This window comes from Argiope bruennichi, chromosome 4 (assembly GCF_947563725.1).
Source record: "Argiope bruennichi chromosome 4, qqArgBrue1.1, whole genome shotgun sequence".
Taxonomy (NCBI): Eukaryota; Metazoa; Arthropoda; class Arachnida; order Araneae; family Araneidae; genus Argiope; species Argiope bruennichi.
This window is the reverse complement of record NC_079154.1, coordinates 112,459,105-112,484,039: the sequence shown is the minus strand read 5'-3', so window position 1 is coordinate 112,484,039 and position 24,935 is coordinate 112,459,105. Positions and strand designations below refer to the sequence as shown.

Here is a 24,935-nt window from a genome sequence, read left to right as displayed (position 1 = left end):
AAATCAATTGGAGGCATTGCAACTATAACTATTGCAACTATACCTCATTTAACGGTGCAAAGCATAATAAAACGTTACAGAGAGGGAAAAAGGATTGCAAGCAAGCCTCGTAATGGTCGCACTCAAATTCTGTCAGCTAGAAGTCAAAGAAATATTGTGAGTAAATTTCTAAAAAATCCACGTCTGAGTGCAATAAAGTTTACTTCACAATATAATGAAGCAAATGGAACTTCTATTTCAAGTGAAACTATTCGTAGAATTCTTCGGAATGCCGGTATACATGGCCGCTCTGCAGGAAGAAAATTCTTTGTAAGTCAGAAGAACAGAATTGCTAGGCTTAAATTTGCCAAATCTATGATAAACCAGCCAGAGAGCTATTGGAATCGTGTCTTATTTGCAGATGAATATAAATAACATAACGACCAGAAAAGTTGAAAAATACTGATTTCATCGAAAAAGACTTACTGCGAACAGTTCTTACAATAAAAATTTCTTTTCTTCTATTTAAAACAAGAATTTTTTTTTTTAAGGCATTAGCACTAATAGATATTAAAGCTGTCATATTAATATATATTGAATTTTCTGGATTCTAGTGATTAGAAGTTAATACCTTTTGATCTATTAGAAATTTGCATATTATTTTTATTTTTAATGTTTTTTTTTCCTTATATTTTTAAACATCCTTAAACAATTTTGACTGGTTAAGAATCATTTTATTATTATTGCTATAATGCGTTATTGCAGTTATAAAGCAGATTAGAATAGTGATGATTTTCAAAAACCTTTTAGTTGTTTCTTTCAGTTTTATTATATACCATCTGTAATCTTAGACCTGAATTACCACCGCTCTTGGCAGATAGTGATCTTGACATTCATTCATAATGCCCTATTTCCTTCTTAGTCTCTTCCTCTTGGTTTAGAACAGTTTGTAATACTATCCCTAGACGTCGATGAATATCCTCATCACAGACACAACAATTGTGATGATGCAACTCTGGTGAGGATTTGTCAACATCAATTTTAATTGGAAAAGGATTTTGAAATGCAGTCGTTGATTTAATGAATCTTGTTTTACCGTTTACGTCATCACTTTGCTCCAAAGAACAAGGCAGTTTTTGATATTTTACAGAATTGTTCGTTCCTCAACACGTAATAATGATACAGTTGTTATATATGTAGCGAAATAAGTTGTATTCAAATGTTAGCTCTCTGTAGATCACATTTTAATTCATTAGTTCTTACCATTCATCATTCATTCCTCTTATCAGTTTTCACCAAATATCTTATTTCTTATTTTTAAAATCGTTTGGCATTTTATGTCGCAATAAAACTTTTATTGAAATTTCGTGCTGTTAAAATCTTTTATTTTTGCTTTATTGTTTTAAATGTATTGTGATTGTGTCAAATGATTTAATTCTTTATTCACGATGCAGCTCTTTCAATACTTGTGTTATTTTTTAATTATTGGGTTGCACGTTTAAATATTTGATAACTTTTATTTAATAAGAAATATTATGTTTTTTAATCGATATTATTTTATTTACACTAAACAACCAGGACTGGATGTAGATTTTTGATTAGGAAATTTTCGTACATTTTACCTCATTTGACTTAGTAACTTTCTGTTGAATGTATATTATTTGTTTCTTTTTTCTTTTTTGGATGTGTATTAAGACATGTAGCTTATAGTTTTTCACCACTACAGAAGATTTTGACCAGAAGGTGTGTGTGTTCAAGAAAACTGATGACTATTGCATTTTTCCTTACTCTGAGCGAAGAAATAAAAATCACTAATACCTTCGTATTTCATCAATTTCTCTTAGTAAAATCACTGAAAGGAAAATTGATGTAAATCTTGATGTAATCTCTTAATCTTGATGTAAATAGATGTCTTTTTATCATTGCATCTTCCCTGAACAAATCCTTACTCCATTTAAAATACATTGTAGTTAATTTTAAAAGTTTCTTCTTTTCGGCCATGCACCTGCAAAATTATGTTTAAATATAAATATAATATTACTTTTAAAAAGTAATAGGAGTAGAAAATATGATGTACTTGCTTAACTCACACCTACATTTGTTTATGAAAACGGTATTCAAATTCGAATATCTGGTCTAACCAATGGCGGATTTCCAATTAGACAGGCAACTGCAGCTAGGTAGAGTAGGTCACAAGCGGGATGATTAAAAGAAAACTAGGCACCAAATAAACAAATTTGTAAAAAATACAAATTCGTTGAAATATAAAATACATAATGAATATATATTGAAAAATAAATAATTGGTCAAATTTTTATATGTTTCATTGCGATTCTTATATTTATTGTTTTATGCATATAACTATTCCATCGATTTCAATAATATTGAGTACAAGTGTGGATTTAGGCATTCAGAAGTCATAATGGATAAACAAAACCAAATATACTTCCGGAATCTCATTAAATAAAAAAAGATTAACATGTTTTAAAATTTTTGAAATGTGAATGTAAATTATTTAGTTTATTGAAGAAAGGACCTCATAATTTGCACTCCAAGGGCCTCAGAATACCCAAATATGGCATTTAGCATGCTATATTAGGTTTGATTCAACTGTCTTGTCTTCGTCAATATCGACAAAAGCATATATTGTGATTTTTGTCTCTCTACAAATAAAAACTTTCGACTTTGATCACCACAAACTTAATTTTCATTTTTAATAATTCCTTGCATTCTATTATTATATTCTTCTTATGTCTACCATAACCTCCGTATATTTTATGGTGATACTATTTCTCCTGTAAATAGTTTATTATTTTATAATATTACTTGTAAATAAAATTATTATTTTTTATAAATGAATAGGAAAAAATGATTTTTTGTTGAATTATTACATTATGGTTATATTCTTGAATATTTCTTTACGGAAATCAATATATGTTTTACATTTAACCAGATGGAAAATATTGAATTCCTAATGGATAAAGTTACTTTGATCATTCACTTATAAAAATGTATATATTTGACGATGTTGGCTTTAAATAATTTTTTTAAAGATGTTACCAGAATTAATAATGGGTGATATTTTGTTTATAGTGATATAAAATTTTAAACTGCTTAAATTCTCGATCATGTATTATAAAATGTATAAATAATCGTTGTATTGTACCCTGATACTCTAAGCGTTAAATCCAATGTTTACTCAACTCTCGTTTTGAAAACGATAATCTCTAATGTAAACATTCTAGCGTGAGGAAGTAGTTTATCGGCATGTTTCAGGGAGGCTTAACCTACGAGGTTCTTTTGTATCCGTTCGCTAGCTTAACAATTAATCAGTTCCCCTCGTATTTCCTGTGTAATTGATTGCTCTGGCTTTTACGCCCACTGGGCACATATTTCGAATGAAGCTTTGTATCAGTTCATTTAAGCTTGAGTAGAGTTTATCTCCCTCTAAAAGACTCATTAACCTTTTGTGAGTGTCCCTGATACTGATATGAGAGCATTTGACCCGAGAAAGATCAGCTTATATTACCGGTCAAAGTGACAGATTGTGCATTTGGCCATAAAAAAAAAAGTTCTTATGGATTTTTTTTTGTAAAAATTTAAGTAAAATATCAACTTTTGAAATCTCTTAGAATTACAGTGACCTACATTTATACTATTCTTTCTTCAAAAAATATTGATGAAGAAGTAATAGTTTCTTCTCTACCCTATGCGATTTTAATAAAGAAATAAAATGTAATCACAAATTGACTACACCGACCTACCCTAAGGCAGATGGAAAAAACTGAATGACGGAACCACCACGACAGCAACACTTAGCGCCATCACCGGCCACGGTACAACCCTTCCGGTGGGAAGTACGTCCCTTCATCGATGGCAGGAGCCAACCCCCACTTTTTTCTGTAACTACCAGAGAGCCGAGAACCAACCACCATACCGGAAGCTTCTCATCCACATTTTTTAGCCCCCCCCTCCAGTGGGATAGAAATAAAATGTAAAAAAATTGATAAAGTAGCAATTTTTTCTCTACTTCATTCGGATTTTAGATTGGAGCAACCTGGTATCAGTTTCGAAGCTGCAGTGTTCCCGATTCGAAACTTAATTGTACCAAAGATCTGTTATGTATATGAGAGAATTTAAGATTTCTTGTCTTGAATATTCTCATTTTTTTATCTAGTAAACAGTAATTTTTTTTTAAAAAAATGTATAACCGTGATGAATTCTATTTACTGAATGTGGAATATGGTCCCCATGATGTGACCAATGTGGGGGATTCAGCCTCCTATATAAACTATATAAACCATAATAACTGGCAATCGCCGTGGCTCAGTAGGCAGAGCATCTCACTTGCGATTGATTGGTCCGTGGTTAGCCTCGGTGTTTGATCCTGGGACTTGAATTCTTTTATTTAAATTGTTATCTATTGTTTATCTAAGTCTTGAAAGTTTTACATCTTTCTTAAATATTCGGATTGGATTGTTCTCGAATATTCTATACGTGTATAAAAGCTGAGTCTCATCAGTGATGGGTAAGTTCTCAGTCTCGTGCTGCTGTGAGTTACTTCGTTCTAATAAATATAATTGTTTGTTTCAACTAATGGCATAATTCTTTGCATCTTCGTGACAATATTAAAGGCGGAAAACATATTTATACTTTTAATGCATTTATTTACTTTCGATTTTGTCCAATCCCTTTCCCTCAATAACGGTCCTAGTTTGTGCATATTCACTCCAAAGTATTTCAGATTGAAAGTAAAAATATATTATCGCTTTATTTAAACAGTCTGTACTTCAAAACAGATTTGCAATTTTGGCAAATATGCCTGTAGTATTTTATAATTGTCTCATGTCCATATTATATTGTTCCGTATTAAATAGATTAATTATTATGTATTTTCCTGGAAATGTGCTAATTATTTATTGATTCGCCTGTGTTTTCCTGGAAATGTGCTAATTATTTATTGATTCGCCTGTGTTTTCCTGGAAATGTGCTAATTATTTATTGATTCGCCTGTGTTTTCCTGGAAATGTGCTAATTATTTATTGATTCGCCTGTGTTTTCCTGGAAATGTGCTAATTATTTATTGATTCGCCTGTGTTTTCCTGGAAATGTGCTAATTATTTATTGGTTCGCCTGTGTTTTCCTGGAAATGTGCTAATTATTTATTGGTTCGCCTGTGTTTTCCTGGAAATGTGCTAATTATTTATTGGTTCGCCTGTGTTTTCCTGAAAATGTGCTAATTATTTATTGATTCGCCTGTGTTTTCCTGGAAATGTGCTAATTATTTATTGATTCGCCTGTGTTTTCCTGAAAATGTGCAAATTATTTATTGGTTTGCCTGTGTTTCCCTGGAAATGTGCTAATTATTTATTGATTCGCCTGTGTTTTCCTGGAAATGTGCTAATTATTTATTGATTCGCCTGTGTTTTCCTGAAAATGTGCTAATTATTTATTGATTCGCCTGTGTTTTCCTGGAAATGTGCTAATTATTTATTGATTCGCCTGTGTTTTCCTGAAAATGTGCAAATTATTTATTGGTTTGCCTGTGTTTTCCTGGAAATGTTCTAATTATTTATTGATTCGCCTGTGTTGTACATAAAGCGCTTCTTTGAATTCTTTACCTTTTCTTGATCATTGAATAGATGCGTCATCTCAGCGTATCTAATGATTGGATCGCGTGCCTTGCTTCTCTAATAAGTATTGATTATCATCACATATTTTAAAGCAAACGATAATGCATTTTTCTTTGCTCCATCCTTGTTGACATGTGCATGATTCAATAAACATTCTGACATGTATTACTAGTTCCCATAACACCGTTTCCTTAAATGTGCCACTTCCAATACACTTGATAGAGGAATTGTTGCTAGAATCCTCTATCGGAGCGCCCAAACGATGACGATCTCCCAAATATTGCTCAGGGCTGTTGATGGTTTCCCTTCCAAAGAACTCCACGCTGCCTCAGTTATCGCTGCAGCTTTCCTGCTTTTTTTTTTCGATGTGTGATCGTCTTCGTCGACCATGACCTATTTGGGTGTCCAAGGCCGCGCCTACTTGTTACAAAATGGAATCATGCCGCATCCGAAACGTGCGTCGAATTCTGGAGGACGTCTGCCCGGTCTCTCTAGATGAAAATGAAGCGCACAAAACTGATAAGAACGGCTTTTAAAGGTGTCGGTTCAGAGTGGATATTGTATTCCCATTACTTAATTAGATGCCCAGTGTTGAATAAATTGTTTTCGGGTTTTGTATTGACTTAAGAGATTTTTAAAAATTCGCTTACATAAAAAAGGAAATGCAGCGGAAATATATACTGTTCTAAAAGCAGTATTAGATATGTTAGAAATTATGAAAATTATATTTTTATTTAGGGTTGATTGTGATAATTTTCTTAGTGTCTAGAAATTTAAAGAATAAAAATTTTTAAAAAGGAAAAATTAAAAAGCAAACATTAATATTAAACCATTGTTGCGAGACAGGAATAATTAATACAGTATTTCATCTTATCTTTTTCCCGTTGTGAGCTAATTAAATGTAAATACAGTGGTGACTTATTAAATCGGAAAATTGCAAATTCGCCTTTATTATATTTTTTTTAGTAATACAACCATCTGATTTTGATTTATTTGCGCTTCTTTTCTTTAGGTTATCGAAAATTTAAAATTCCATTAATTGAAATTCGGAAAGTTGTGTTACAAAAATAAAATAATAAAAGCGAATTCGCGATATTTAAATTAGATAAATTAAGTCTCCATCGGAATTTGCATTTAACTTTCTCACAGGTGAAAACTGATTAATTAAATGAAAGACTTACATTAAATAATAATTCGTTGCAAATGTGTGCTCATGTTTAATGTTATTATTTTGCGTTTTACTCTTAAATTGCTTAAATAATTAATTTTTCACGAACAAAGAAACCATACATGTTAATTTCTTCAATTTGTGTGTAAGTGCGTGCGCTCGCGCGTATGTGGGTGCGTGTGCGTGTGTGCGAGTTCGTGAATGTGTGAGTAGCATGGATAAGTAAAATAAAAGAATACTTTTGATTGACCTAAAACATGTTCGTGCTTGGTTCTGTAATTACTTAGTTATTTATAAAATAATCGAAAAGGGGTTTAAAAAACTTTCTGTTAAAAAATTGCTGTTTAAATAGAATTTTTGTCACTTTTTTAGTGAGAACAACTTAAGCAATTCGACACTTTTCTCATTTTTTTGTGCCAGTTTAATGTCTGTGAAGAAATTACCCTTTAATATGTAATATCTTTTAATCGGAATCTGTAGCTATGCCTAAATGCTAATTATGTATTAGTATTCAGACATAGACATTTATAATAATGCATTGATTTTACAGAAAAATAATATATTATGACAACATTTGTTGTTGTGACTTATGGCACTTTGCAAGCCCGCTGATAGTTATCCGCCATTTAAGCCGAGTGATGACAACATTTAATAAGATCAATTGTGGTTTGAATGTTTGCTGAAATTTCGGATTTATTATTAATAGTTACTTTTTCATTTCCTTGATCTGTGCATCTGTGAAATATATATCAAATCATTATCTTTCTCAAATCTTGTTTTCGAACAGGTATGCTTTGTAAAATTTTGATAAAAGTGAAGGTAAAACATATACAAATATTTATTCAAAACTTAGATTAAAAATTAGTTGAAACAAGAAGTCAAACGCTAATAATACAGAATTTTAATTTCAGCCAAGAAAAATTTATTCGCAAGGATTCTCGAACTTACTCCACAGATTCTTAAAAAGGAGCAAAGATATAAACTATGCAATTATTTTTTTAATGGTTTTTTTTAATTTTTTTTTTATTGAACATTTATAAATCCCCCGTGCACCACAAAGTATGACACGGGGTTTTTTTAATGTTGAGAAAAAAAGAGAAAAAAAATATAAAAGCTGTGAGATTCGTTGACGTTTAAAATATATTTTGTAACAACTAAAATAAGTAAATATGTTTTTTTTTCCATCAGCACTCCTCTTTTATTGCAGCTTTAAATATTTAATGAATTTTCCTGTCTTTATCCGTCAACATGCATATGGATTTTCCCGCCCTTTCACACATGCATTCTCTTCACATTGTTTCTCGTCAGAGAGAAGTTCATTAAAATCCAAAACGTCAAATAGTTTTATTATGCATGTTATTGATAGTAAAAATATACATTTGGAATGTAATAATATTGTTACGAATCTGCGATGCGGCTTCCCAGCATAGTGGGTTCCATGGGAGGTCCCAGAGCTTGGCGACCATTTGGCGAATTTGGCGACTTTGGCGCCAAAATAGATTATACCCGAAACATCGAGAATTTTCCCGATCCTTCCAGTAGGAACCGAGATACGCCTCGAACGTTCCTGATTGGTTGAGAGTCTTCTATCCCCGCCTCCTGAGACCTATAAAAGGAAGCACCCGCAGCTGCCGGGGGTGGTGGTGACTTGGGTCGTAGACCAGTGGAGTCGAAGAGTAGTCGTAATCGACGATAAAGAACTGGCCTTCCAGAGATAAGCGGAGCAGCGACGGAGTGAAGCTAGTGCTGAACTAAGCTGTGTTCTACTATCTGCAGTAGAGTCTGTTGTATGCTGCTGTTTATGCTGTTTTGTATGCTGCTGTGTATGCTGAAGATAATCGCCCTCTGTGCTGTATATAGTTGTTCGTCTTTGTGTTGTCCTGTGTGTCTTCGTGTAAATAAACATCGTTGTTTCTTTTTCTACTGCCGCCTGGTGATTGAGCGTTCTTCACACCATATAACTTCCACTATCCAAACGAACCCCGGAAGTTTCGTAACAATATCAATCACGGATTTAGATATTTTAGTGTCCTACGTAGGTAGTTCGTATTATGAGATACTTTTTTTTTAATATGCTGAGAACTGAAATTCACATTTCAACACATTTTTAACTCAAACAACTTCATTTGTTTTAGATCAATCTTTTGTTTTATAAATTTTGTGAAAATATATGTATTTGTTTTTATTTGTTAGTTTTGATTCGTTAATTGTGAGGCATCTACGTTTGTATACAATATTATTTTAATAGACGTTTTGTATTAATAAATACTTTAACCCTTATGTTCATTTTGTATAGTATACCATACATACAACTTTATAAAAAATATACTACCACTATAAAATATTTTTTATAAAGTTGTATGTATGGTATACTATACAAAATGTATAGCCACCTATATACATCTTTTTTTTCTTTCTTTTTTTTTTGCTTTTCTTCAAAAACGCAATCTTGCCACGATAAGGGTTAATGGCAAAATGAACGTACTGGATAAGATAATCTGGCTAACTATGTTTTACAAAAGTTTTAATATTATCTTAATATTTCACAATTCATAATTTTGTATTTTTTTTAACAAATCCATTTATGTAACTAGTTAATAACATTCTATTAATCAATCTGCTTGTGGACTTCCCTCAGTCCAGTGGCCCAAGGCAACTAACTGTCAAATCGGAAATCCACCTCTGAATAATATACAAAAAAATTAAATTATGAAACAGGGATTACTCATTAAATATGTTACTGTACGTAGTATAGAGAAAGTATAGTAAGTGTCAAAAAATTCAAACTCGAGATTTTGACGAATCTAAATGTTTTACAAGTTCAAAAAGCACAATGTCCGCCTGTTTGTGACAGAGATATCTCGAAACCGCTCTGAGCTAGGCGAATGAAATTCGGTTTACGGTCTTTATATCAAATTTGCAGATTTCTGTCTAATGGCGAGCAAAATCTGATCAAAAGAAGTCCGGCTGTGTGAATATAAAATACAATAACTACAAAAAGAAGAGAGGTAGATACATAAAATTCGATACACAGATTTAATAATTATAGAATAGACACTTACTATATTTTGATCTAAATCTAAGAAGGGGTTGACCATCTGTCGATCTGTGTATTCAGAAATATCTAAACGCGATAACTTAAAATCGCAATAACTTCAATGTCTCAAATTTAGTTTGAAGATTTATGAATACAAGTGTACTTTAGTGTTAAATTTTTGTTCCAATGGGTTGGTAAAAATGCATTTGTAACACAAATTCGATTTTTTTTCTACATTATAAACCGCATGCCAAGAATTAATCGCCAAGAATGGCATAATAGAGTCAGTAAAAATACTAAGTTCACTCCAAAGGTTAATATTTTGTAATTATTGTGTGCCAATGCCCTGCAAGGAATTCTCTAGGAACATTCTCTAGAATAACACATTTATTAGAGAATATGCGAGAAAGTTTAGGAGAAACCGCACTCATTGCTTTTGTTTAGTAAAAGATGGGAAAAATTCCTCATAATCTAGTGCTTAGAAGTTAAATTAATCTTTTTAAAAAAACATTTTGCTAAGAACTGTTCATATAAATAAAAGTAAAAAGAGGAACAATTGGATTATTTTACTCAGAATCTGGAACACAGAATGAAAAACTGGAACTATTCCGATTCAACATCGATGTCTTGTTGCTTTACAAATAGAAAAAAAAATTCTCATATTAGTTACAAATTTTTATTTTATTAAAAACTGTTAAAGATCTGAAGGAATGGGATATCTTCGGGAAAATACTCAGTCATTTCTTTTATAATCTGCACTACATATTTTTTCTAAAAAAAATTAAACAAAAAGCATTCTAAAGAGTATCCATTTACTTTTCCTTCGAAGTTCGAAGAAAGTGAAACAAACAACATAAAAGATCTAACCTCCAACAAAATATGTCTGGAACATTGTAGAAAATGCTCGGAACTGCTGAAGTCAGTTGAATTGAGCTCTAAAACCATATTTCACAACTTGTAATGGATTTCAGAGATCTTGTACGGAAGGCAACTTTTTCCTGACTGTTCTTCACATTCAACCAGAAAAAAAAAATTGCTGCAGGCTCTTTATAAATCTTCCGCTCTGAAAGTTAAGGTTAAAAGTGTACTTCAAACTGTCAGTTCAGTAAGTTTCTTATTTTTTGGTTCCAGTTAACGTTTCCATTCTGGCGAAATGTTTCCCAGCGGCAGATGATGACCAACTGGTGACAGCTAAATCTCTGTTTTAAATCTCTCTCGTGTAAAACATTTGAACCAGGCTGATATACTAACCAAACGACATTTGTAAAGAAAGCAACACATGATTAATTGTATATTTTAGTTGTATTAAAGAGGGCCGATTCTTTATTTTCTTTGAGAAATAATGAAGTTCAGTCTGAGCATCATTAGCGTCTTAGCAGGTGGATATGAAAGTTACTTTTTTATCCGACCTAATTTCCTTTCGAAACTATTCCATGTATTTTTTAAAAGAATTAAACTGGGGAAGAGCATATTTAATTTGATGAAAACGCATGATAGACTTAATTCTTTATGATTAACTAGTTAGTTAATGGCGTTAAATAACTTGTTTATAATATAGTATAACTTGTATAATATAATATTTGTTTATTTATAGCACACTATAACTTGCATATCTTATATATATACATAATATAGTATATACATATTTACTATAGTATTTTTTATAAGCATGGCATAACTTGTAAAGGTCATATATATGTATAGTATAGTATAATTTGTTTATTTATATATAAAATAGGGTTCATATGGGAAAATATAGTTGAATCATTTAATGCATAAATGATATACAGTGGCTCCCAAAATTGAGTATACACTATACTCTTTCTTCTTTAACTTTATTCTTTTTGATCTTAACATTCCTATTTATGGCTAATATTTATAAGAAAGACAAAATATACATTAACAAAAGTATTAGGCTAAGAAACAAACCGGAGGAATCAATATTATTTTTATTACAGTAATTTTTATGTCAAAGTTGCAAATTCCAAAGTCACAAAATTGAGTATACACCTTATAAAATATGCGACTTGACTACCATTATTTATTTTCAAATGAATAAGTAAAATAGTTTTTTTTTACTTTAATTGGTAATCATTAATTTCCAAGCGAAAACAAACGTTTTGGTTATCATAATGTGCTCCAGAAATGAAACAAATGTTGAAATTCGGAAACTTGTGATTCGATTGTCTGAAGATGGTAAATATCTACGAGAAATTGCAAAGGAAATTCAACGCAGTCACGGATGTGTTCAAAAAATTATCCAGAAGTATAAAATGTATAGCCAAATTGTTAATAAATCTGGAAGAGGAAGGAAAGAAATCCTCAGTGTCAAGACCAAGAGAAGAGTTATTCGAGAAGTAGCAAACAATCCTAAGGTGAATGCTACAAAAATTGCTACATTTACTTCAAGAACAATTGGAAAGTGTGTTTCTGCAGAAACAATTCGAAGAGTAATCTGCAAAACCAAATTATAATGGTCGTGTAGCCAGAACAAAACCATTCATTTCCAAAGTAAATGGAGAGAAAAGAATTTCATTTGCTAAAAGTCATATTTCAAAACCTCCGGACTTCTGGAATCAAGTAATATTTAGTGACGAAGTAAATTCAATGTTTTTGGTAGTAATGGTCGATGTTATGTTTGGAGAAAGCCCAATTCTCAACTTCTTCCTAAAAACACCATTGCTTCTGTCAAGAATGGAAGTGGTTCACTTCTTACATGGGGCTGTGTGTCTGCAAAAGGTGTGGGAAATTTAGTTTTCATTGATGGAATCGTGGACAAAATCAAATATTTGAATATATTGAAGAACAATTTAAAACAAAGTGCCCAGAATTTGGGTTTAGGGTCAAGTTTTCTGTTTCAACAAGATAATGACCAGAAGCATACAGCTAAAATAGTTAAATTATGATTGTTGTATAATTGTAAAATGCAATTGCGCACCCCTCTTCAATCTCCAGATCTCAATATGATTAAAAATTTGTGGGCACAATTAGGAAAATCAGTTTAAAAACCCAAATATTAGGGGCAAGGAACACTTAAAAAGAGTATTACAAGAAGAATGGTCGAAAATATCCGGCGAAACAACTCAAACTCTTGTCAACTCAGTGCCACACCGTTTATAAGCTGTTCTAAATGCAATAAGATATACAACAAAATATTAATTTATCTTTTTTCTCTTTTTATTGACAGATTTTGCTAGATGCATACTCAATTTTGTGACTTTGGAATTTGTAATTTTGACATAAAAATTATTGCAATAAAAATATTATTGATTCCTCCGGTTTGTTTCTTAGCCTAATACTTTTGTTAATGCACATTTTGTCTTTCTTATAAATATTAGCCATAAATAGGAATGTTAAGATCAAAAAGAATAAAATTAAAGGAGAAAGAGTATAGTGTATACTCAATTTTGGGAGCCACTGTATATCAACTACATTGCACCAATTTTATTATGAAATCCACCTGGCATCTTCCTTATAATAATTTTTTATTTACATTTTATATGCTAGTTGGCTTGAGTAATCATGGTTATTATTTGATTCTGAAACTAAATCAACTGATTCCGTTGCTCTCTTCAATCGGAAATTTTCTGTTTGTATATTATTGTCTAACAAAAATAATTTTTAAAAAAATATTTTGTTTAAAGGTTTTTCTATATTAGTAACTATGTCTGCATCCTTTATTTTCCGTTATTGGAGATTTCATAGGACAAACTTGAAGAAAAAAGAGAGTTGTTTCTGCCGGCAGCGACTTACGTGTTTATACATAATTGTGCGAAATAATGTTAATGGAAGTTATCTGAACTATGTATTCAGAAGATATATTAGTCATCTGAATATTGATATGTGTTCAGAAGATATATTTTGAACTTTGACATTGAATGTGTAATTCCTTTTTAGGAGGAAGTAAATTTCTGAGGTTGCTTCTGAGTTTTGCTGTCGGTGGCCTATTGGGCGATGTGTTCCTTCATTTACTTCCTGAAGCCTGGAACCACATCGAAAGCCGTAAGTTATGAACATTTCGACATTTATTTCTTATTCATTAAATTAAATGTATGCTGTGTTGTATTTCAAAATTTCAGATAAAAATAAAATATAATGTTTTCTTAAAAAAACTAAATATAATATTCTATTATAAAATATACGGACTTATTTTTACATAATAATCTCAAAAACTCCTCAATTCTCTCCTTTTAAAATTCAGGGCAATTGTTGAATATTTGATAATTCAAAAAAAAAGAAAAAAAGAAAAAAAAAACTTTGCTAATTGCTTAAACATAAATAACAATTTGGCATTGTTAAATAACTGAACTTTTAACGAGAGTTGGTATCTTAATCGAAAGCTGATTTTTTTTTAAATTTATGTTTTTCATTTCATGAAATTTAATGGAGTAATGTTGCCTGACATGTAATATCCTGCACTGAGATGTAACAACGCTAGATGCAAGGTGTAATGGAATTCTTTATTAAATCGAACAACACGCCTTTTGCCTCTCGCAGAAACAATTATTTTTAATTTATTGGCTTAATTTTTAATAACTTTGTTTTTTCTTATCTTGTGAAAAAAAAGCATTCAGATCAATTATTAATCGGAAAATGCTTGTTTTTGTTTCGGAATTTAATACTACTGACTTTCTTTTTTCTAGTTGGTCCCGAGATGCATTCCAAGCACCTGACACTAGGATTGTGGGTGCTGCTTGGCATGTTTTCTTTTGTCATTCTAGAAATCATGTTTGCGGCCTCACAGGAAAAAAAGGTAATCAATAAAGTACGCTGTTTTAATTCTCAAATCCCTTCTTTGACAATGAACCCAGCTTCAGGATTAGAAGATCATGTACTTTAGATCAGGGGCGCCCTAACTATGGATCTCGACTCACTGGTGGGCTGCGAATTAATTTTTAATGGATTGTGACGAGATCTTGAAAGTATATATATCTTTCCTCAATTTGTAAAATTGTAATATGAGCTCAAAATCTTTACCAAAATAATTATTAGAAATATTTGTTTATAAAATTTTATATAATAATATATGTTTTCTTTCTTCCCAAAAGTTCCAATTCCTCTTTCGGAAAGAATGTATACAATTCATCTGGAGAAAAATTCAATGCTCTTAGAATGAAGTAGACTTTTATAGATTCATTTATAAAAAGTCGTTGGCGACATTTAAAATTTTGGCAGTTCCTGCACTAGATCCAATTCCACGAAGATTTTCTTTGTATATGGAAATTGAGAACTTCTTCGCATTAGTGTGATGTGGAAGCTTGGAGTTTGTGTGGCCGATTCAATACTAACAGCGAGGACCATATTATATTGTCCCCAATTCCTCCTGTGCTTCTGTCAAAGTTCGGTGGGTTCGCAACTCTTCAACCACCAACTAATCTCTAAAAGCATTCCAATGGAGAAGGAAAGAAATGAGCGATTACAATTAGTTCATAAATGCATCCTAATGTTATCTTTTCATAAATGTATCATAATGTTATCTGTGAATGGTAAACAAAAATATTTTTATAATTGGCAATTTTTAATTCATAATGAAATTCTGAAATCATGTCATTGTCATTTATCATGTCAAAATTAAATAAACTCTGAAAAGAATATTATCTGTGACATATGTGTTGAAGTTAAAATTTTGACTTCAACACAAATTCATACATGTATACGTGACTTCATCTTCTTATGCATAAAAAGAGAATAGGTATAATTAACATAAACAATGGAACCAAAGAATGTCGAATTATAAAAATACTTACGAATACATTTTTTAAATGCTCATTAACAATTTTATATATAAAATTGTCTGTGTTTGAAACGGGGTACTTATAAATATTTGTTCTTATAAAAAAATTATGAAAGAATGAATTTCGGAATAGTTAGCTTATTTCAAAATTTATCCTCGATAAGGTGTGTTTTTTTATAATAATATAACTGCTTGACTAATATTGACTGAATATTATTACAAATATGTCCACCCATATACCAAAAATCTCTTACATATCAAGTTTTGTCAAGAAATTTTCATTTGAATGTTTCTATATATCGCATAAAATTTCTATATATCAAACTGAAAATTATCATTAAAATGATATATGCCTATGCTGTCAAAAAATGTCCTTAGATTTCATTCGCAACAAGAAAAAAAAAATCAAATAATAAATGAAAAATGTTTCACCTATTTCTACTGCAAGAAAAATTCAAAGAAAACCAGAAAGTTGCAATAGAAATAGTAAACACGAATATAGTAATCGATGAATTATATGTTGTTCGTAGCCTCTAATCTTTGTGCCTTAACTTAAAAAAACTTTAAATTTAATGTAGTTATAGATTTCCTCTTGTGGACATAGTTTCTAAATGATAATATTTGGACGTTAATAAATTCTTATTAACCATAAGCGTAGAAAGCAGGATTTTTTTAAGTGCATATTTTTTGTACAGTGTCAGCAAATTCGATATACATAATTGCATATTTTTGAAAAAAATTCTGTGATTGTTTTTTTAAATTTTATCTAATACTAAGAATTAGCTATGCATAGTTATATTTAAAAAGATAAACGAGAAAAGTTTTATCTTATGTACTTCTGTACATCGAATCTTGAAACTCTAAACATCTATATATAGAAATTTGATTGTACATATTAAATGGTTTTTTAGTATTTCAAATGCTAAACTTTCTACTAGCACTCTGTTATAGTAGTTATTAAGAAGCAATTTTTCGTTCTGTTAGTTCTCACTTCTCCCCATTATTTGAATCATTTATAAATATGAACTGTAGAATGATAATTTATGGAATAACTCATAGCATCCTTTTTATTCTATTTTAACACCAAGATTTTGTCAGTGGTATAGCTAGTTATTTAATAAATCAAATATGACTGGATCTTTAATTTTATGAAACCAAAGATTAAAGAAGAAAAGGAATATCTTGTTAAACAATTTTTATGGGAATATGATGTCAAAAAATAATTAAATCTTTCCCATCTTCTATTTTTCTTATGCAATGTGTCTTTGATAATTTGTCTTTGATATATTTTCACTTACTAAGAACTTGGATTTTAATTTTCGCTAATCGCATTGGTTTTTCTTCCTCTTTCATGTAGGAAGTACCAGAAAATAACAACACCCAAAGCATCGAAAAATGCTTTCAGAATGGAAAAGAAGCGAGTAGCTCAAAATTCCTCTGCAATGGGAATTCACCTTACCATGAGACACATTCGAATTCACACCAAAAGAATGGTATCATAAACCACTCAACCAACAAACCGTATGTCCTAAAAGAACTCAAAGTTCTACCGACGATTCATGTAAGTTTTTTTTTTTTCCTGTTGAAAAATATGATCTAATATATTTCGATTGAATAAGACTTTTTTTTCTAACTATTGAAATCTAAGTCATATTGGTTGCTTTTTTTATATACTTAGAGTTTTTATATCTTCCTTTAGTACTTTATAATAATTTTTTGTGGATTATGCTTTTTTAGATCTATTTTTAAATGAATTGTACTATTTTAAAGTGTCTTAATATAAACAAGTCATTGTTCTGTGTCTATATACTATATGCTTCACATCTTCTCTGAAACAAATGGATTAATATTAAACAAAATTTTGCATTTATTATTTAAGAAAAAAGAAGGAATATTATCACCTTTCAAAAATATAAAACTTCATTAAAGATTCAATTATTAGAAATTAAGCGAAACTTTATCGTTTTTCCGAAGTTATTTCAAGACAAATTATTTCACAAGGAATATTTTTATACCGTCTTAAAATTCAGAATACTTTTTCAGTGATACTACTTTCGTTTCCCTGCAATTTTTTTCAAAGTCATTAAAAAAATAATTGAATAAAAGAACAGTTTTTATTCACAGTAGAAAGCTACATATAACTTTAGATAAATAAACTACTGATTTCTGTATTTAAAAATTTGTTTTTACTATTATTTTCCAAAATATATATTTTTTTATTTTTAACCTTCCTTATATGTGTGCTAGCGGATAATCGAGATTTTAATGATAAATTAAATGTGGGAAAACATTCATCATTCCATCGAGCTACGAATCAGATAAATTAAGTAAATATCAATGTGTAGAGAATCTATATGAAATGTGAAAGGTATCATTATTAATTGTTTATTGAAAATAAATATAATTAGCACCTTATCTTTATTTTAGCTAGGTTTCTTTAACGCTATATTATTAAATTAAGTAATTCTTTAACATATTCTTAATCGAAATGGAAAAAAAAAGTGTATTCGCGAAGATTAAATAATAACTTGATTTAATGCCCAATAAAGAAACAATTTATATGAGTTGTGAAATGAATTATTATTAATTGTTCATTGAAAATAAATATAATATTGGCATTTTATTTTTGTTTTCATCAAATAATTATTATTTAATATAACTCGACTTTTTTTAGTTTATTTTACTATTATTATAGTATTTGCATTATTTTCATGGTGTAGATAACAGGATATCTGAATCTGATGGCCAACAGCATCGACAATTTCACTCACGGATTGGCTGTTGCCGGAAGTTTCTTAGTAGGAATAAAAGTCAGTATTCAATTTAGAATATTAAAATATATATATATATATATATATATATATAAGTAATAAATAAATTATCTCCTATTTGAAACTATTTCTAAATGAATACTTTTACCGAAAATGTTATACTTTTTTTTTTATGTTTCCAGATGGGTATGCTGACAACATTCGCAATCCTCATCCACGAGATTCCTCACGAGATCGGCGACTTTGCCATTCTTTTGAAGTCTGGATTCAATCCATGGAATGCTGCCAAAGCACAAGTACGACGACGACTTTTTAATTACGATTAATTCTCTGAATGGCGTAGAAATTACAGGAAATGGGACTTTCGAGTGCCCACTGCTTTTACGATAATTGTTTAATTCTAGCTTGTCAAATCCTTGGTATAATCCAATTTGTTCTTGCTTGCCATCTGCAAAATGAAAAGTAAGAATTGTCTTAAAAGTGTTTTTGAACTGTTAAATGTTTTTTTTTATAGATATCGACAGCTACTATCGGAATACTTGGAGCTGTAGTTGCCTTATCGTCCGATTCAGCTGATAAACTGGGTAAGAAAATTATTTTATTTTTATATAGCAACTATTTATCATATATATAAAAAATAAATGTCTAAAGAGTTGCTATTGGTAAAATGTCAATGTCTATATCAATAAAAGATAACGATTTAAAAAATGTATGTTGCTTACCTTGAACATTAGTGGCAGTTTACTAGTAAATAAAGAAATTCTTTTAAAAATAGTCATTCAAAATTTTTACATTTAAAACCAACAGTAGTGGTCATCCCAAAATTTTCTCGCATATTCTCTAACAAGCTTAAGCTTGTCATGTCAGCGAACGCCTTGCATAGTTACGAAATATTAACTTTTGCTATAGTTACGAAATATTAACCTTTGACGTCAATTTATCATTTTTACTAAAGCGTCTTGCTTTCCACGTTGCACTGTTTACCGTGAACATGTGAGGCTGGCATTATTATTGAAACCATTTTATACATGGAATTATAATTTTTCTAAATGGTATTTAATTTCTGGAAAAAAAAAAAAAAAAAAAAAAAACTTAAAGCGTTTCCTATTTCAAAGCTAGCTTTACTTGGAAAGGAATGGTTGGTGTAAATGCTTTTATAATATGCCGAATACTAATTAACTTTAGTAAGAATAATCTAATCTAATCTAATTAACTTTTAATCTTGTGTTAATTATTGATACATATCAAAAATGCAACAATTGTTTGACCGTTAACACATTTATAACGTCGAAGGCTTTTAGGGTAGATGTATTCCTTACATTTTTATACGTCGTTTGGCATTTCGATAATAACCACATGCCTTAGTCAAATTTTAATTGCTAAAGAACATATTATTTTTCAATTTTTGACATAGCGATTTATCACTGAAGTAAAAACCGTGAAATCTTTGGCGATTTTTTGGCAATTAATCGCCTACATGAATTTAATAGAGCCGCTGTTTATATCTATGCATTAATTTTGTATTGATGATTTTGTGCCGCCTACATTTACTCTGAGGTGAATCTAACGAAAGAGAAAGTCGAGTTAGGCTTTCTATTTTAGCATTAGGGTTAATTTTCTCTTGCACGTTCTAAGATGCCGCTATTTTCTATATATTAGTGTTAATTTGATTAAATCGGATAAGGCCTCATATTGTGCATTCATGTAACAATTTCATGCCTCTTATTATGGATATTAAATTGTATCCTTTATCAGAATAAAAATTAGTACCATTTAATTACTTTGATACCTTCATTCGTCATTTGATACCTTCGAATGACCTTCATTCGTCATTTGATACCTTCGAATGACCTTCATTCGTCATTTGATACCTTCATATGTCATCATAATGAGACATAATGTATGAAAACATGTAATGTGAAGAAAAAATACAAATGTACTGTGAATTTGTACTCAACGAATTCATTCTCATTAATGGTATATAATTAATCAAAAAGTTCAACTGAATTATTCCAAAAAAAAAAAAAGTGAATATAAAGTCATTTTAATTTATTTATTAAAAAAAGAATAAATATCTTTGCGCAGCTTTATTTATTAAAAAAAAAAAGAACAAATATCTATGTGCAGTTTAAAAACTATAATTAACAAATCTAAGAATTTCCTTGTAAAAATAAAATCCGTGATATAAAAACGCTTAGTTTCACTGAGAGTCAATATATTGAATCATGTGTGATCTTTATTGTGTCACTAATTTCAGCAAGTTATTGTCAAGCTTTATATATCAAAAAACCGTATTTGATTATTATCTTCATAAAAATCATCTTCAAAATCAGAGATGAAACTTTATTGATTAATTAAAGGGGAGCATATAATTGAGATAACATAGATGTGTAAATAAATATAAATCGTCAAATTTATTTTATAAGTAAGATAGCACAAAATTATCCTCTATGTAATACTTGTACCAGAAATACATGCACATGGTTCATGTTCAAGAATACATATACCAGAAAATGATTTTTTTAAATCATGCTATTATTTCAGGATCTTGTACTTCATGGATATTGCCTTTTACATCAGGAGGTTTCCTCAACATAGCTTTAGTCAATGTGCTTCCTGATCTTTTAAAAGAAAAGGATCCATGGTAAGAATGTATTCTTTTCATTTTAAAATGGATCGATTCAGTTCTTCTTATTCCATGTGTTCAAACAAATTAATAATAACTTTTTTAATGCTTCCATTCTGTTAATTCTCTTATGTTATTTTAATCTGCTTTCTTAAATAAAGATTTATTAACTTATTTATTTGATTGATGTAAAAGTAATACGAAATGTTTTGTTGGGTTATAATTATTTATGAGAACAAATTATATTATTTACAGTTTTTTTAGTTATCGTTTCCATTTATTAAAAATCTCTCTCTTTTTTATTATGCTCAATGAATTTACTACTGTTACAACATATTTTTTTTCATTTTATAAAATGGGAAATTTCATCCCATTGAAACAACAAGCATAAGAAAGAATAACAAATTTTCTCTTAAATTAAGTTAATCTCCAAGTTTCATATTTATTTTATACTAGTTAAGTTATGCAAATGAATTGTATTTTTTTCTTAAATAATGACTGGAACCTTACCAAAACATGAAATAAAAATGACTTAGAATAACAAATTAGTTTGTTACATTAAGTTAATAAATATTGGAATTTCAGTTTTATAATGGTATTAATTTAATGAAGTTTAATAACATCATAATTACGTTTCAGTTTTTTTTATATTCATTAAATTTCTTACGAAAAGTACAAAATATTTAAATATGTAACATTACGGTAGAACAATATTTTGTTCAAACAATATCTCATATTATTGACATTTTAGCTATGAGATTATAATCTTGATTAAATAATAAACACAATGCAAAATATAATAATTTTTTGCTGACTGATTTAGATTTCTTATTTTACTGTCTGTCAATAGTTAATTTCTGAAAAAATAATTTATTATGTGGAATTATTAATTTCTGATATCTCTAAAAGATTTCTTTGGTTATTTCATGAAGTATAGTCTTAGTTTACATACGTAAAAATTTCCAAGATTGAAATTTTTGCAGACGTATATTAGTATTTTGTTCTTTTAGAAAATAAAATTTGATACATGAAAACATTTTAGGTTATATTTTTCTATAAATATCGGTTGTTAATTATTGAATTATTCTTGCAGGGAATCCATGAAACAGATGCTCTGTCTGTGTGGTGGCATTGGAGTGATGGCTCTAGTGAATGTATTTTCTCACTAATGAAGCTGCCAGTTTTCTGTGACATGCTTTCCTTCAAAGCATAATTACAAAATTTCTTTGAAATAGCTATTTTTAGCAATTGCATTTATAATTTGAATTGTTTAAACTGCATGACTTCAATAACAAGAGTTTAAAAAAATATCCAATACAAATTATGTATTTTTAGCCTTTTCAACTAATTATTGAATGAGACATCTTATGTGTATTTAAATATTATTCAAAATCAAATGTTCATAAGGAAATTTTAATATATTTTATTGCAGTTTAAATGCATTTAAGTAACTCTTACTAAACTTAAAATATTACAATTTTATGTGTTGAACCATGTAAATGGTATTGTTATTTTTTTGTATTGTTTATGAATAATGTATGCTTATTTATTTTGCTTATACTCAGAGCTGGGCAGCTAGAAAACTTGATGCTAATAATTCATTTAGTTAGTAAAATATATAAAATGCATTTATTTTTGAATTTGTAAATAGCACATTATTGATATTTTTTATGTACATTGCAGATTAACAAAAATTTTGAATCTATTTTATTTCATTCATTTGTAATTGCTAAATTTATTTTATTGAGTTTTTAAAACATTTCATATAATACATTTAATATAAAAGTTTTATATAAAGTAGTACTTTCAAGAATTTTTTTTACTATGTATTACAGAATGTCATAGTCAAAAAAATTATCTTGTTTGCATTGAAAATGAATGAAATTCTCTATAATTTAACTGATGTCCAATTATTATTATTAATTTTTCATGTGAAGATGAAATAAAGGAATAATACATTCTGTGAAAAAGTAGCAGCTTCTTTGAATCTGTTGTTAATGTATTTTTTTTATTCGAAAAGAAAATTTTGCTATAGAATTACTTTAAGGAAAGAATTATTGTGATTATAAGCAGAAGTGAAATGTGACACAAAGAAACGATGAAAAGCTGGTCTTTCGAATCTAAAAAATGTTGGGTAATTAACTGACAGATGTATTGTATTTTTCAAAATTATTTTGCAAAAAAAATATATATTGTAGAATGAAAAATAAATTTTGTCCTGAGACAATATGGAATCGTTAATTTTATTGTATCATATTGTTTCTGAAATGTAAAAACCTTTTTGAAATTACTTGTATAATTCAAATATTACGAGAGTTGAAATTATTTTGTTGTATGTACATAAAATATTGAATGTAAATTATTGATGTAAATCTTAAAATACTATTTTAAAACTAATATAAAAATGTTAAACTATAATTTTTTCAGGGATATCAATTCTTCTATGTTATTTATAATATTCTATTTAAAAAAAAGGAGAAAAAAAAGCATTATTCTAGTCATAATTAGTCCACACACACGTCTTGGCAAAATTAATAATTATGTCAATGTCTTTTCTATAGTAGAGCACATATATGTGCACTCTTTGATAAATTCTCGTGCATCTGAAAGGAATTCAAGCATTTATGACATGAAAATTCTTCTAAGAAATACAGTGGATGTTGGCTAATTCAAATATTTTTAATTCCAGTTGTTCAGTATTTGATTTGGTTTCGCTAAATCCGAATACAAAACTGAAATATTTTTTTTATTAATTGCTTTTGTTACTTAAATTCCCCTACCCGTCTTCTATGAATAACTTTGTTTTGTACCTCTTAATTCTTGATGACTTTATTGAAGTACAAGATTTTAATCAAAAAGTCACAAATTTAAAAAATAAATTTGAAAATTTTAGATGTGAATTACATAAATTTTTCCCTCTATTAGTTTAAAATTATTATTTTTTAAAATTTGTGTTATAATTATTATCATTAATTATTAAAAACATATATCTACTACTGTTTTTAATTTCAAAATTGTTTTCTTTTTTTGCTGTGCCCATTTGTTTTTACTCTTAATTTTTATCTTGTGATTCTGTCAGCTTTGAATTACACAACTTCTATTGTATATAAATAAAAAGATTTATGCTCATATCTATAACTATGTTCATTATTTAAAAATATCTTCTCAACTATTAATTGCAAATGCATGTAATAATTGCAATACTGTACTTGTAAAGATTTCAACTTTTTAAACCTCTGTCTAAAAATGTTTTTTAAAAATACTTAGTCTTGTCTAATTTTAATGGAACTGTATGTGATGTGACACATTTATACTTTAACTATGTGAGATGCATGTAAAATTTATTGCTATTTTTTACACCTGTAAACGTTCTGTAAATAAGTAAAGAATCTTATAAATCTATAAAGAAATATGTGAAATGTTGCATTTTTGTTGTTTTAGTGCTTAATTTTTTTAGACAAAATTCTTTACTTGGCACTTGTATGAAATAATCATTTTATACAGCACTCTTAAAATCAGTTAAACAATATGCTTCTTTAAAATTTATGTGCCTTCTGTGTTGCATTTGTACATAGCTGTTTGTTCCCTGTATTATGATGTACATAAATGATATAAAAATATATATCAAGCAGCTTTATTAATGAATTTTAATAAATGATTTAAAGGTTCTGTAGTTGACTATTTATTGCAAAAAATTAAGATGCTACTTATCTTAAGATATGATATTATAACTAATAACTCATTGTGAAGCAATTATTCTACAAACACAAAATGGCTATCTTGCATACCAATATATAAAGGAGATAGAGGTAACAGCATTATGGATAATTCAATTTTATCTTAAAAAATAAGTACTTTTTAAGTAGTATTAGAGAAAAAATAAGAACACATGTTAACATAGTTGTTTTGATTATAAAAATGTGTTAAAATATCAGCAATATCCTCTACATTTTAGAAGTTGGGGGGAAAAAAAGTATCCAATTTTAT

The 24,935-nt window shown here is 29.0% G+C and overlaps 1 protein-coding gene across 1 annotated transcript in view; it reads left to right on the top strand.

Annotated features, from left to right (window-relative positions):
• The window catches only part of LOC129966665 (zinc transporter ZIP13-like), an 83,930-nt gene extending 59,319 nt beyond the window's left edge, over positions 1 to 24,611 (top strand). Inside the window, exons 2-9 of the mRNA XM_056081171.1 lie at positions 13,715 to 13,819; positions 14,461 to 14,570; positions 16,909 to 17,112; positions 18,272 to 18,361; positions 18,505 to 18,618; positions 18,837 to 18,906; positions 20,867 to 20,966; positions 22,042 to 24,611. Of these exons, the coding sequence (XP_055937146.1) occupies positions 13,715 to 13,819; positions 14,461 to 14,570; positions 16,909 to 17,112; positions 18,272 to 18,361; positions 18,505 to 18,618; positions 18,837 to 18,906; positions 20,867 to 20,966; positions 22,042 to 22,117 (869 nt within the window). The 3' untranslated portion in view covers positions 22,118 to 24,611. The remainder of the gene's footprint in view (positions 1 to 13,714; positions 13,820 to 14,460; positions 14,571 to 16,908; positions 17,113 to 18,271; positions 18,362 to 18,504; positions 18,619 to 18,836; positions 18,907 to 20,866; positions 20,967 to 22,041) is intronic.
• Positions 24,612 to 24,935: the final 324 nt, after the last annotated feature.